Genomic DNA, 14706 nt, shown 5'->3' with positions numbered 1-14706 from the left:
CCCAGGACTCCGGCCGACTTCAACAGGAAAACGCACAGGAGGCCGTCTATCCTGAAACCTCTGCGGTTCCCAAAATCCAAAATCGAGATTTTTCTTTAAGGATTTTTTTTTTCTCAACTGTTATTAACTGGAAAGGGAAGGTTGCTTCCACTGAAACCTTTACAGGAATAAGAATCAGGTCTCAGGCGTAGAGGCTGTGGGCTTCCATTAGAGGAGCATCCCACGAACCCTGGGAATCCTGCAGCGCGTTCCTGGGAAAGACAGCATGGAAACAGATCTGGGCAAAAAAGGAAAACTTCGGCTGAGACGCCTCACTGGGTCGCTCCTGAAGACAGAGGCACGGTATGTGCTTACCCTCACCCTGGCGCCTGGCCCCACAGCAGGGCCGGCAGGAGGCCCCAGCCCTTGGGCTGCAGTCGGAGCAGCCACGGCCTGCATGCTGTCCTTCCAGCGGAAACCTGGGGCTCTGCAGACACAGCTGGTGCGTGACTACACATGGCAGGGCCATGTAAGGACAGCAGAGAACGGGCTCCACCAACCAAGCCCTTTCTAAAGCACATGGCAGCTCCTTCTCACTAAGTGGAGGAGGAAGCAGACTCGAAACGGAGCTGTCAGCACTGAGGACACAGAGACCGGAGGTGAGCGAGGCGCCCACGAGGGCACCCACAGTCCTGGCTCCTGGCTGCAGGGAACACCGTCCTCAGTGGCCGACTCTGTGCCCTTTGTGCTGCCCCAGGTGGCTCTGACCTTCCACTGAGGACTCTGCCGAGATCCTGCGACATCTCCCCAGCGAGGAAAAGCATGGGTGGGAGACAGGGAGCCCCTGAGGCAATTCTCCCATCCCCACCGCCCCTCCATCCTCTGGAATGAATACAGCTTGACACACGCTCTGACCCCAGGGAGCCTGAGTCTCTAGACAAGCAGGTGACATGGGACATACATAATGGTAACTGTCATCTAGCACAGTAAGTCATACAGGCCAAAAACTGCACACAGTCCCATGAGCAGCTGGTGTGGGAATCAGAGATCGGGGTGAAGTTCAAGGCACGCCAGACATGAGGGGGTAACACATTCGGGACCAGACTTTGTTTCAAACTTTTCCAAACCATACACCCTGGCCTTCCCTCAGTGGTGTTCCTGTCACTGAAGATGAACTGGGGGCTCATTTTCCAACTCTGTAAACAAATATCTAATGACCTGGGCGGGGGCAGGGGGAAGGTCAGGCCTGGACTCTACAGAACCACAGGCCACATCGGGGGCATGGAGAGGAGGAGGAGGGGGGAGGGTCAGGCCCAGACTCTACTGAACCACAGGCCATATTGGGGGCATGGAGAGGAGGAGGAGGGGGGAAGGTCAGGCCCGGACTCTACCGAGCCACAGGCCACATCGGGGGCGTGGAGAGGAGGAGCGGGGAAGGTCAGGCCCAGACTCTACGGAACCACGGGCCACATCGGGGGCGTGGAGAGGAGGGAACCACAGGCCACGTCAGGGGCGTGGAGAGGAGGAGGGAGAAGGTCAGGCTTGGACTCTATGGAACCACAGGCCACATCGTGGGCGTGGAGAGGAGGGAACCACAGGCCACATCGGGGGCATGGAGAGGAGGAGGGGGAAAGGTCAGGCCTGGACTCTACAAAACCACAGGCCACTTTGGGGGCGTGGAGAGGAGGGAACCACAGGCCACTTCAGGGGCATGGAGAGGAGGGCAGCAGTACCTTCTTCATCCAGGGACGTGGCGCGGATGATGACCGGGCTGGAGTAGGCAGGCAGCAGGAGGGGCAGGTTGGAGGGCACCGCATAGCCGCAGGGCACAGGCACCGAGTACCCGCAGGGCACGTGGAGACCCACATTCTCCTCCTCAGCGCTGGGCAAGGGGGTGGGCGGCTGGTCCTCCTGGAATGGCGTGATGTCAATGACAGAATATGGGTTGACTTTCATCGGGAGCACCAGCTTAGTAGGCTCTACCACTGGGGTGGTTTCTGCTCCAGCTCCATCCTCACCTCCTGGGGATGCAGAAAGGACTTGTCAGCAGACACATCGCCAAGGGCATGGCAGGCATGCCCTCCTGGAGTGCAGGTGGGAAGCAGGTATGAGCTCCCACCATCATCCCATGCCAGGACCCCTGGACGCTCCCAGGTCATCATCAGGTGGCCTCGGAGGGAGCACTCACACATGGGGAACCCTGCATCACCTCTGGACACAGGCGAGACAGATGCAGCCTGGTCACTACAGGAGGCTCATCCCATGAGCTAAGTGAGGGAGAAGCTGCCGGAGGAGGGCAGCCGCTCCCCTCACCAAGAGTCTGGTGCTACGCACAAAGAAACACCATGCAAGCCAAGAGGTGGGTGCTGTGCACAAAGAAACGCCATGCAAACAACTGAGAGGCTGGTGCTATGGCCAAAGAAACACTGTGCAAACAACCGAGAGGCTGGCGCTACGCACAAAGAAACACCATGCAAACAACCGAGAGGCTGGTGCTATGCACAAAGAAACACCGTGCAAGCTCAGAGGTGGGTGCTGCGCACAAAGAAACACCGTGCAAACAACCAAGAGGTGGGTGCTATGGCCAAAGAAACACCGCGCAAGCCAAGAAGTGGGTGCTGTGCACAAAGAAACGCCATGCTAACAACCGAGAGGCTGGTGCTATGGCCAAAGAAACACTGTGCAAACAACTGAGAGGCTGGCGCTACGCACAAAGAAACACCATGCAAACAACCGAGAGGCTGGTGCTACGCACAAAGAAACACCGTACAAGCCAAGAGGTGGGTGCTATGAACAAAGAAACGGCGTGCAAACAACCGAGAGGCTGGTGCTGCACCCAAAGAAATGCCGTGCAAGCAGAGAGGCGGGTGCTATGCACAAAGAAATGCCGTGCAAGCAGAGAGAAACACTGTGCATACTGACAGGTTGGTACTACACCTGAAGAAACACCGTGCGAGCCAAGAGAAATGCTGCCAAACTGAGAGGCTGGTACTACACCTGAAGAAACACCGTGTGAGCTGAGAGGTGGGTGCTACACACGAAGAAACACTGTGCAGGCTCCCCCACCGCAGCCTGACCTGAGCAGTCCCTCTGGTCAGCAAATGAAAGCACCCAACCCACCTCCAGACTAAGAAAGCGAAACCTCTACAGCTACTTCATCCCACATGTTCTGAATATTTCTTTTAATCTAGTGATACAATGATGAGGTCATTCTTATTGGGAAATAGCAATACTCTTTCTTTGCAAAATACAAAGGTAGAGTGAAAAGGTTGAAAATTATGGAAAATAGTACAAAGAGAAGAAACTTAGCCAATCTTAAATTAAGTCCTTTCAGGTACATCATGAAGAAATCATAACTCTCTGGCTCCTAGAAATCATCCTTTCCCTACAGTGTTCCAATTGGGCCGTAAGAATGGGGAGAAAATCGGCGAGTCCGATGGCTGAGCACAGGTGACCCTGACACCGGTGATCTGCGGACTCACCTGGGAACCCACCAGGGGACTCACCTGGGGACCCACCTGTGGACTCACCTGGGGACCCACCTGGGGACCCACCTGGGGACTCACCTGGGGACCCACCTGGGGACTCACTTGGGGACTCAAGTGGGGACCCACCTGGGGACTCACCTGGGGATCCTCCTGGAAACTCACCTGTGGGTGCAGGGGCTTCACTGGCTCCAGCACCCCCTGTCTCAGGGGCGGAGGGGGCCTGTCTGTCCGCTTCTGGGATTTCATCTCCACTGTCAAAATCGAACTGTTCTCCCTCTTCCTCTTCATTATTATTGGTATCATATTTCATTTCATTTTCTAAAGAGAAAAACCAAAACCAGATCAAGGAGAGATAGATAGATAGATAGATAGATAGATAGATAGATAGATAGATAGATCGATCGATCGATCGATCGATCTATGTTAGCCAGAGACACTGACTAAGTTCCTTTGTGCTGTACTGCGCTTGTAGTTAGCCTTTCTAAGGGGCAAAATATGTATCATTAGAATTCTGAGTCACTGGTTTTTATTTTCTTTTAATAGGATCTACAACTCACAGTTAGAAAAGAAAACAAGAGGCTCAGGGCAGTAGCTCACATCTGTAATCCCAGCACTTTGGGAGGCCGAGGTGGGCAGATCACAAGGTCAGAAGCTTGAGACCAGCCTGGCAACATGGTGAAACCCCATCTCTACTAAAAATAAAAAAATTAGCCAGGCGTGTTGGCGGGCGCCTGTAATCCCAGCTTCTCAGGAAGCTGGGGCAGGAGAATGGCTTGAACCCGAGAGGCGGAGGTTGCAGTGAACCGAGATTGCACCACTGCACTCCAGCCTGGTTGACAGGGCAAAACTCTGTCTCAAAAAAAAAAGAAAAGAAAACAAGAAAAAGTAAGGGGAAAAAAGAGCTTTTCACATTTTAAATCTGTGCACCCAGCAGATGAACATCAACCGGCTGGGCTGATGGTTTGGAAGAGAATTCAGTATCATCCACTTTACTTTTAGAAATAACTTCTGACACCCTGCGTCTCTCCCTAGAATTCTTCTCCTTTTATTTTCATTTTGCCTCTCTTACTTACAATTTTAATTAAATATCTCTAATGGTTAGAAAATCAGTGTCAAATATGAACATCGATATATAGCTTAAAATACAAACTTCCATAATTATTAAAGAGCATGGTTAATAACCGTTCCAAGTAAGTGCTTGATAAGAAACATTTTGCAGGAGGCGAGTCACAGGTCTCCTTGGACTGGGGTTACAGCTGATGGTACAGCCTGCCATGTGCATCATCTGCAGAGACAGCGTGCTGGGACTATGCACCACCATCAGAGCAGACAGGTGCTTCTCCTTTTTCCAGAGGAGACCCATGTGCTGGGACAACACCACCCAACACACCAAGGAGCAAGAGGAACCCAGCCCCTTCCAGCCTTTCCCAAGGGCCGGGATTTCTTCCCAGCACACATTCCTGAGGAAACCTCCTGCTGCCACGCCCTGCAATCCACAGAAGCAGGTGGCATCTTGGGACAGGGCCTGGGTCAGCCCAAACTAAGCCCCTCCAACACAGACATTCCTCTGTGGGCCAGGGAGATGCACCCAGGCAGGACGGACCAGCTTGGCTGCAGGCAGCTCTGGAGGGGGCTGAGGGGGAGCCCTGCTAGGGAGGAACCCACAGACACATGACCCACTTCCACTCCACGCAGTCTCCAGGCGCACTCTGCCGGGCCTCCCGGGGAACTCTAGTGGTCTAAAAACAACCTTTAAATTTGAGGTGTTTCATTTTCCTTTGAATCTCCTAAACTAGTCATACATTCTAGGAGCACCTTTTGAAGGAAACAGATTTTTAGATCACCACAACTACACAGAAGGGCCCAGGCCCACGACAGCGTGAACTGGATCCAGCTTCTGTGCAAGGATGGTGGGGATGAGACCCCCAGCTGACCATGACACCCGGGGACCCCACGAGCTTTCTGGAACTGCTTTCACCAACACTCACGAATTTTACAAGTATGAGAACGACAAATATTAAAATTGAATCAAGAAAAAGGATTCAGAAACGTGTTATTTTTAAAACATACATCTGATAGGAGTGTGTGTTGCTGTCCTTCTGGATGGTGAACTCTGCTCTGCCCAGATACCAAATCCTCACCCACTTCCTAGAGGGTCAAAGACTTCTCTAAATTCAAAGTTTTGAATTTAAGCCTAATCAAGTGAAACAGTCAAAGAAGGGGGAGAGCTGGAATGGACAGAACCGCTAATTTCCAGAGTCTGAGCCTTGTTAACTATGTACTTTCAAACCAGTCCTCACTGTCTCCCAAGTGACCGTAAACAAAACCTATTTCAGAAGGGTTTTTTTTTTTTTTTTGCCATATCATTAAGTAGTCAGTTTATTGAAATGAACTGGTGAACACCTTTTAAAGTAAAAAGTTAAACAAACAAACAAAAAAACTGTTTTCTGGAATATTTTCCAAATGCAACTGTCATTTCCATAGAATTCACATTTGGGGAGAAAAAATCATGTTTGCCAAATAAACATGCTGGGGAAACAATGCCGACTAAATGCCCTGATGAAAATGATCAGTGAAAATGTTTATGTATTGCTGGGCGCAGGGGCTCATACATGTAATCCCAGCACTTTCAGAGGCCAAGGCAGACTAATTGCTTGAGCCCAGGAATTTGAGACCAGCCTGGACAACATAGTGAAACCCCATCTCTTAAAAAAAAAAAAAAAAAAAAGGTACAAAAATTAGCCTGGTGTGAGGTGTGGACCTGTAGTCCCACCTACTCAGAAGGCTGAGGTGGGAGGATCACCTGAACCCAGTAGGCGGAAGTTGCAGTGAGCTGAGATCGCGCCACCGCACTGCAGCCTGGGGGACAGAGCAACACCTTGTCTCCCACCCCAAAAAAAGTTTCTGTTCTGACCACCCCAAAAAAAGTCACTGCCAGGCACATGTTCAGATTCATCCAGACAGTGACACAATCACATTAAATTTTTATATTGTCAACTCTCTTTTTTGGAAATTATATTTTACTACTGCTGAACTCTAACAATTAGATAAAATACACCTAGACATGATTCTATAAATATTGTTTTTTAAAAAAGCTTGCCAATGTCTGGTACAAAATAGGCTCTTAAATATCTACAAGGGGAGAAACACGAGCTGTCGGGACCGGAACCCACACTGTACCCCATACAGGAAGAAGGAATTCTCTTTAAAGTCTTCAGGAAGGAAGGCCGTGAACAGGAGCCCGTGTGTGCAGGAAACAGCCCTGAGGAGACACCGAGGCCCCTCCACTCCCTCCCCATACGCCACCCCCTGGGCTGTGACACCAGCCCCAGGAGACCTGTGGGATTACCCGGGACAGTGCATGTCCCGTGTGCCAGGTACAGGTATGACCCTGAGAAGAACCGCATGCATTCTCGGAGCCAGCACCTCTGCACACCGCCCAGCAAGGTGCAGTGGGAAACCTGGTAGGTGGCAATGGGTGACACGGTTGTCATGTGAGCGAAGGAATGAGAGAATGACAAGCAGATGAGCAAGCTTCAAACTGTTTTCAAAAGAACTCACTTTTTCCCCCAGTAAAACTTTAAGTAGAATTCTACTATACAAGGTAAATCACAGCAATCAAGAAATTCCTCCAAAAGTTTAAATGTTGTTACTTTAGACTTGGAGAGACTTGGAAGGGGCTTGGGGCTTGGAATTCAAGAGCTCTTTGCTGTCACTGAAAGACTGGCAGACACTGGCGGAGCTGCCCTCCATCCTGTGAAACACTGGAGAGAAAGACTTTCAAGTTACATAGACTTTGCAGAATGATGTGTGTTACAAATTCCTCTCAGAATTCAGTTCCACTAAGAAAAAAATAGCCTTTCTACAAGAATTCAAAGAAGTTGCGCTCAATGTAACCACCTGAGGCTGCACCCCTGCCTACATGGGTGCCCACAGCTGTGCCCACGGCGGGTGCCCAGGACAGAGGGCGAGGCAGCCTGGAGCTGGGCTGCTCCTCTGACACCCACCTCCAGTGGGGCCTCCATTGATGGTGAGGTTGCACCGCCCTCTGAGGTGAGCATGGGGCCGGGCGTTCAAGGTGGTGTGTGCTGAGCATGTCCATCCCAGACACTGCCCTGGGCCCTGGGGGATCCTGGGCATCACAGACCCCACCCGAGCTCCCCAGGTCCCTTTGTGAAGAGCAGTGCAGAATGCCTTTAAAAATCCCGGCATTTGGGGTCCTAAGTTTAGCTCTGACACCAGCCCTGACAGGTTCAATTGTGTCCCCTAAATCCCTGTGCTGAAATCCTCACCCCCAATCCCGCCGGTGAGCTCATCTGCAAACAGGTGACTGCAGGTGCAATTGGTTAACAGGAGGCTGTGCTAGAGCAGGCTGGGCTAACCCAGCGTGGCGGCGTCCTCGTGAGAGCAGAGGCCAGCACAGGGACGAGGAGCCACCTGGCAGTGCAGGTGCAGGAACTCCCGGGAGTGCCCACAGCCGGCGGGCACTGGAAGAGGCAAGGAGGGCTGTGACCTACATTCCCGGGGAGCACAGCCAGCCTGCCAGCACCCTGACCTGGAACTTCCAGCCTGCAGCCCAGGAGGCTCCCCCGCAAGCTCAGCCAAGCCCTTTCCAACACAGAAGGTCCTGTGCCATCTTCAGGGCCCTGGCGGGAGCCAGGCAAGCTGGGCTGGGTTGGTTCCCACAACACTCCTGCTGTAGCCACAGAAGAAATTCCCGCTCCTCAAAAGCCCAGCTTCAGAACTGAGCCATTCAGCTGAAGGAGAACATTGATGAGAAAAACTACAATTTGCAAACTAGAAAAAATGCTCAAGGGCTGCTGAAAGCATCTCGGGAGATACAACGTGTTGTAGTTTGAGACGACACGGATCTTTCAAAAAGCTGCTGGGGAATCTGCAGTGTAGCCATCATTCGCTGGACACACAGTGGCCCAGTGTTCTCCACCCGTTGGTCCCTGTGGAGCCCAGGAGGTGGGCGGGAAGGGCCCGGCGCCCTGGGTAGGCAGCGTGGCAGGGAAGCAGGGAACGGCGGCCTGGGCAGGGCTGTGGCAGGGGAGAGGTTCTATGCCCCTCCTGCCCACGCAGGACGGCAGGTTCTGAGAGTCACGCGTGAAGGCCAGGACACGGAGGAGGAAACACAGACGGCAGTGCAGCCCGTGCCGACCCACCAGCACCCAGCCCAAATCTAACCACCCACCAGCGCCCGGCCCAAATCTAACCACCCGCCAGTGCCTGGCCCAAATCTAACCTGGCGTTTGGGTTTGGGGGATCATTCTTCCCCTGCCCCTCTCCTCTGGCCTGCCCAGGACAGGCTGCCCTCTGGCCACAGCTGCACTTTCCAGGAAAACTGCAGGCTCTGCTGCATTCAGGGGCCAGCCCTTGTGGGTCACTGGCAGCTTGACAGGACACCCCTAATGCTGACCGACAGCAGCAGCCATTTAAGCCTCAGGACTCAGACTGTTTCTGTCACGGCAGGGCCATTAGGGCTGCCTTGGTAGCACTGACTTCTTAGCAACCTGACTGTTTACTTGTCAGTATGCAGGTAATTGGCTCATCAATTAAGGCACACATTTCTAAAACAAGTTATGAAATAGAAAACCTTAAGAAACATTATGTTTCCAATTATTATGACATAATATGACCATGTCCATTTTAGTTTATGCCTATATGCAAAAAAGGGCGAGGAAGTTATCTGACAATCCAATCTTCGAAATGCTGCTGCTAGAAACGGTGCTGCTCCCTGGTTCTCTCCAGGATGATGGAGAGGTTCTAGAAGGCACTCAGGACAGAAACGGTGCTGCTCCCTGGTTCTCTCCAGGATGATGGAGAGGTTCTAGAGGGCCCTCAGGACAGAAACGGTGCTGCTCCCTGGTTCTCTCCAGGATGATGGAGAGGTTCTAGACGGCCCTCAGGAAGAAACGGTGCTGCTCCCTGGTTCTCTCCAGGATGACGGAGAGGTTCTAGAGGGCCTCAGGACAGAAACGGTGCTGCTCCCTGGTTCTCTCCAGGATGATGGAGAGGTTCTAGAGGGCCCTCAGGACAGAAATGGTGCTGCTCCCTGGTCCTCTCCAGGATGATGGAGAGGTTCTAGAGGGCCCATAGGACAGCTCAAGTCACACATGGCTGTTGCGCTGGGGGTGGCCAGTGTGACCAAGGGCCTCACTTGTTGTTGTTATTTAATTCTTATCAATTCTAAGTTGTGTAGACACCTGAGCCTAGTGGACCTCGCAGGCCTGAATCTCAAGCTATCAAGACAGCTAAAGGCCTGTCTGAGCCTGAGAGCCGTCCCCACACCTACTGGGCCCCTCTGCTTGTGCCTGTCTTCATATGGTCTGCAGCAGAGATTCATTTCCATTTGGTTATTACTTTTTTTTTTGAGACAGAGTCATGCTCTGTTGTCTGCGCTTAAGTGCAGTGTTGCGATCGCAGCTTACTGCAGCCTTGACCTCCTGGGCTCAAGCAATCCTCCCACCTCAGCCTCCCGAGCAGCTAGGACTACAGGCATGAGCCACCACGCCTGGCTAAGTTTTATTATTTTTAATAGAGACAAGGTGGCACTATGTTGCCCAGGGTGGTCTCAAACTCCTGAACTCAAGTGATCCTCCTGCCTCGGCCTCCCAAGGTGCTGGGATTACAGGCATGAGCCAATGTGCCCGCCCCAGTTTGGTTATTTTTAAGAGATACAGCTTTTTAGAGCAGTTTTAGGTTTACAGGAAAATTGAGAGGAAGGTACAGAGAGTTCTCATATACTCCCTGCCCCCACAGAGAGCCTCCCCCAACACTATCCCCCATCCTCTGCCAGAGTGGAACACTTGTTGCAACTGAGGAGCCAACACTGAGGTACGTCACTAACTAAAGCCCACGGTGTGCGTGAGGCCTCGCTCCTGGTGCTGTGCCTTCTACGTGAGGAGCCAACACTGAGGTACGTCACTAACTAAAGCCCACGGTGTGCGTGAGGCCTCGCTCCTGGTGCTGTGCCCTCTATGTGAGGAGCCAACACTGAGGTACGTCACTAACTAAAGCCCACGGTGTGCGTGAGGCCTCGCTCCTGGTGCTGTGCCCTCTATGTGAGGAGCCAACACTGAGGTACGTCACTAACTAAAGCCCACGGTGTGGGTGAGGGCTCACTCTTGGTGCTGTGCTTTCTACCGGTTTGGACAGGCATGTGATAACATGGATGCACCATTATCAAGGAATTTCGTGGCCCTAAAAATCCCCTGTGCTCCGCCTATCACCCCTCCCTCCCGCAAACCCCTGGCAACCCCTGAGCTTGTTACTGTATAGTTTTGTGTTTTCTAGAATGTCATGTGGTTGGAATCGCACCATGCGCAGCCTTTTCAGGTTAGCTTCTCTCGCTCAGCAAGATGTATTTAAGGCTCCTCAATGTCTTTTCACGGCTTGGCAGCTCATTTCTTCCTAGCACTGAATGTTCCATTGTCTGAATGGGCTCCAGTTTATCCATCCATTCACCTCCTGAAGGATATCATGGCTGCTTCTGGGTTCTGGCAATTATGAATAAAGCTGCTATCGACACCTATATGGGCAGGTATTGAGTGGACATTAAGTTTTCAACTCATTTGGATAAATACGCCTGGCATGGCTGCAAATCACACGGTAAGAGTGTGCTCAGCTTTGAAAAAGCCACCAAACTGCCCTCCCACGCGGCTGCCCCACACCCTCTAGCCACCCGCCAGCACCCGGCCCTCCTCAGCATTTGCCATCTGTGTCCACGCGACCGCCCCACGCCCTCCTCGGCATTTGCCGTCTGTGTCCACGCGACCGCCCCACGCCCTCCTCGGCATTTGCCGTCTGTGTCCACGCGACCGCCCCACGCCCTCCTCGGCATTTGCCGTCTGTGTCCACGCGACCGCCCCACGCCCTCCTCGGCATTTGCCGTCTGTGTCCACGCGGCCGCCCCACGCCCTCCTCGGCATTTGCCGTCTGTGTCCAAGCGGCCGCCCCACGCCCTCCTCGGCATTTGCCGTCTGTGTCCACGGGACCGCCCCACGCCCTCCTCGGCATTTGCCGTCTGTGTCCACGGGACCGCCCCACGCCCTCCTCGGCATTTGCCGTCTGTGTCCAAGCGGCCGCCCCACGCCCTCCTCGGCATTTGCCGTCTGTGTCCACGCGGCCGCCCCACGCCCTCCTCGGCATTTGCCGTCTGTGCCCACGCGACCGCCCCACGCCCTCCTCGGCATTTGCCGTCTGTGCCCACGCGGCCGCCCCACGCCCTCCTCGGCATTTGCCGTCTGTGTCCAAGCGGCCGCCCCACGCCCTCCTCGGCATTTGCCGTCTGTGTCCACGTGACCGCCCCACGCCCTCCTCGGCATTTGCCGTCTGTGTCCAAGCGGCCGCCCCACGCCCTCCTCGGCATTTACCATCTGTGTTCTGGATTTTGGCTATTCTAAATCGAAGTTAGTTTTAAGTGATCTTTTCTTAATGAGCAAAAAGGTACAAATAAAGTACCTAAGTTTAGTTTAAAATTTAATTACCCTCTGTCTGGGGTGGGGAGTGGCCTCTGGGGGTGATTAGCACTGACTGCGTGATGGTCCTACATACTTGTGAATACACTAAAAGCCACTGAGCTTTACAATTTAAATAGGTAAATGGTACTAAGATATGAATTATATCTTAATAAAGCAATAAACAAAAAAGCTTCATCTCTCATTTTAAATAAACTATACATATAAAAACAAGTGCTGCCTAGGTTTGTCAGGGAAAAAAATTGCTAATGTTTGAAACTTATCCATGCAGATACTATCACTTACATTAACGGCATTTAAAAGTTTGCTTCAAGGGGAAAAAAAAAGACTACTTCTAAAATACTGGAAGAATATTCACTAAAATTTTAACAGTACTAATCTCCCAGAGGTGAAGTATTTTCTTTTTCGTGACTTGTCTATATTTTAGTTTTTATTCTGCAATTAACATGCATTATAGTTTTTTTAATTACCCAATTTAGATTATAAACTGTAAAGTCATTTGTAATACCAGAAATGTAGCTTCACTACATTTACACAGTGAATACATTTAATAGTGAATACAATATTCACTGAATAAACAACAAACAGAAACCACGATACGCCCATCACTGCACAGCACATCTCCCATCCTGCTGTGTTATTCTGAAGCCCCTGGACAAATCTACACAAGAAATGCTAAGTACAGAGTCGTGGATGAGAGAACGGCTTCTGGAGTCGGAGAGCTGGGTTCAAACTTCGCTTGCTGGCCACGAGACCCCATCCCTCGTCTATAGAAAGGAATCACAGAATGGAAAGAATTCCTCCCTGGGGCATGTTGCAACAAGTAGGAAAGGCCGTGTGGTGTGTACAAAGCCACTTAACCTGAGGACTAAGACGGAGGACCCACTGTACCTCTTTGCAGAGATACTGAAGAGAGGACGACACATACAATATGCACGATGCAAAAGAAGATTCATAGAACACTTCAATTTTCTGTTTTCTTTAGCGAAATATTTATTCTACAAGCTACCAAGACCTGGTGGCTCTGGTCCCAGCACCCTGAGTAGGAGAGAACTGGCCGCCGGCCCTAGAGAAGCAGGCCACCCATTCCCGGGCCGCCTTCCCTCATGAGCAGACAGCGCTCTGACTGTTCCAAGTCCATGAAGAACTTTTAAAGACATGCAACGATTAATACACTGAGAACAAGATTAAAGTAATACTCATTTTTTAAGATCAGAGATAAAAGCTAAGTGTTATTTTTCCTGGGGCTTTGAAGAGCATATTTGATTCTAATATGAAGGTTTAACTCAGGATATGATTTTCTCTTATTTTGAATGAAGGCTGTTTGTGTTTTAGCTCTATTGTTTAAAGAAAAGTCCTTTAAAAAGCACCAGGCTGCAAACAGCTTCATCCACAAGAGGCTATTCATAACCACTTCTTGGCTCTGGGTGTCACTGTGGTTTGTAGCTGCTTGTGCTGAAGGAGGCCTCCCCAGAAACAGTGCCATCCCCCAGAAACAATGCTGCCCCCAGAAACAAAGCTGCCCCCAGAGACGATGCCAGTGTGAGTGCTGGCGTCTGTCTGAGCTCATTATGGAAGTTACCAGGTATTTGGTAAATGATTTTTTGTGAACCAGCATTAACATGCCAATTGTACTGATTTCTTTTGCCCTAATGTAATTTGCATTGGAATTTTGCTACTAATTAGACAAAGGCTTTAGCTGGCAGTGTGACTTGTTTTGCATTCTGAGAAATCCCAGATCATCTTCTGAATGGATTTGCTAAGTGCTTACCAGCTAGGTCTAAGTACTTTATAGATGCTAACTTGCCAAATCCTCCCCAAACTTATGAGAGGGGTTCTGTTTTTTTCCAGGAATGACGGAAATCGAAGGCTGCTTAGGTCATCAGCTCACACACCTCAGGGTCAACATTTGAACCCCAGCAGCTGGGCAGCAGAGCCTGAAATCTTTCCTGGTGCACAAGCTGCCTCTCAAACACCACTTCACCTCGTGATGACTTGCCTTGTTGCCAAGGACATTTCTAGAGAAGGCACAGGGACCTGGTAAAGGTGAGGAATGGGCATGGACTAAAGAATGATTCCACTGGAACACACAACAGCACCCCTGCCAGGAGGCCCTGAGTGCAGCCACTGAGGAGGACACTTATGAAAAATGCACAGCAGCCTGGAAAATACTCACAAATGAAGCGGTATAAAAACCTACACTCAAAATGTTAAAAATCAGGCCACGTGTGGTGGCTCACGCCTGTCATCCCATCACTTTGGGAGGCCAAGGTGGGCAGATCACTTGAAGTAGGAGTTCGAGACCAGCCTGGCCAAGATGGTGAAACCCTGTCTCTACTAAAAATACAAAAATTAGCTGGGCGTGCTGATGGGTGTCTATAATCCCAGCTACTTAGGAGGCTGAGGCAGGAGAATCCTTGAACCCGGGAAGTGGAGGTTGCAGTGAGCCAAGATCACACCACTTCACTCCAGCCTGGGTGAGAGAGCGAGACTCCATCTCAAAAAAAAAAGTTAAAAATTTATATTCAATGGCTACAATTATGTAGAAAAGAAATGTGGGGGGAAAAAAACAGAAAAGTGATGATCTAAAGTACCAGCACCAACTGTGTCCGAGCGCAGGCAAGAACTGAGGTCGCAGTAATTTCCTGCTGCGTCCTGATCTTCAGGGGCACTTTTAAGCGGACGGTTTACTTAATAATGGGGGAAATTATAATTAAAGTACCACAGAATCCTCAGAAAAGACACCAGGCCATTAT

At 51.0% G+C, this 14706-nt stretch overlaps 1 protein-coding gene across 3 annotated transcripts in view; it reads right to left on the bottom strand.

Annotated features, from left to right (window-relative positions):
- The window catches only part of ARHGEF10 (Rho guanine nucleotide exchange factor 10), a 143068-nt gene that overhangs the window by 103696 nt on the left and 24666 nt on the right, over positions 1-14706 (bottom strand). For 2 of the 3 annotated variants that reach the window (XM_054497978.2, XM_054497977.2), the window contains exons 3-4: positions 3630-3785; positions 1713-2000 (exon numbers count right to left, since the gene is read on the bottom strand). In XM_054497978.2, coding sequence (XP_054353953.1) covers positions 1713-2000; positions 3630-3785 — 444 coding nt within the window. Of the gene's footprint in view, positions 1-1712; positions 2001-2916; positions 2977-3629; positions 3786-14706 lie in introns of all 3 variants that reach the window. The other variant, XM_063668496.1, reaches the window with a different exon arrangement.

This window comes from Pongo pygmaeus, chromosome 7 (genome assembly GCF_028885625.2).
Source record: "Pongo pygmaeus isolate AG05252 chromosome 7, NHGRI_mPonPyg2-v2.0_pri, whole genome shotgun sequence".
Classification (NCBI taxonomy): Eukaryota; Metazoa; Chordata; class Mammalia; order Primates; family Hominidae; genus Pongo; species Pongo pygmaeus.
This window is presented reverse-complemented; position numbering and strand designations above follow the sequence as displayed.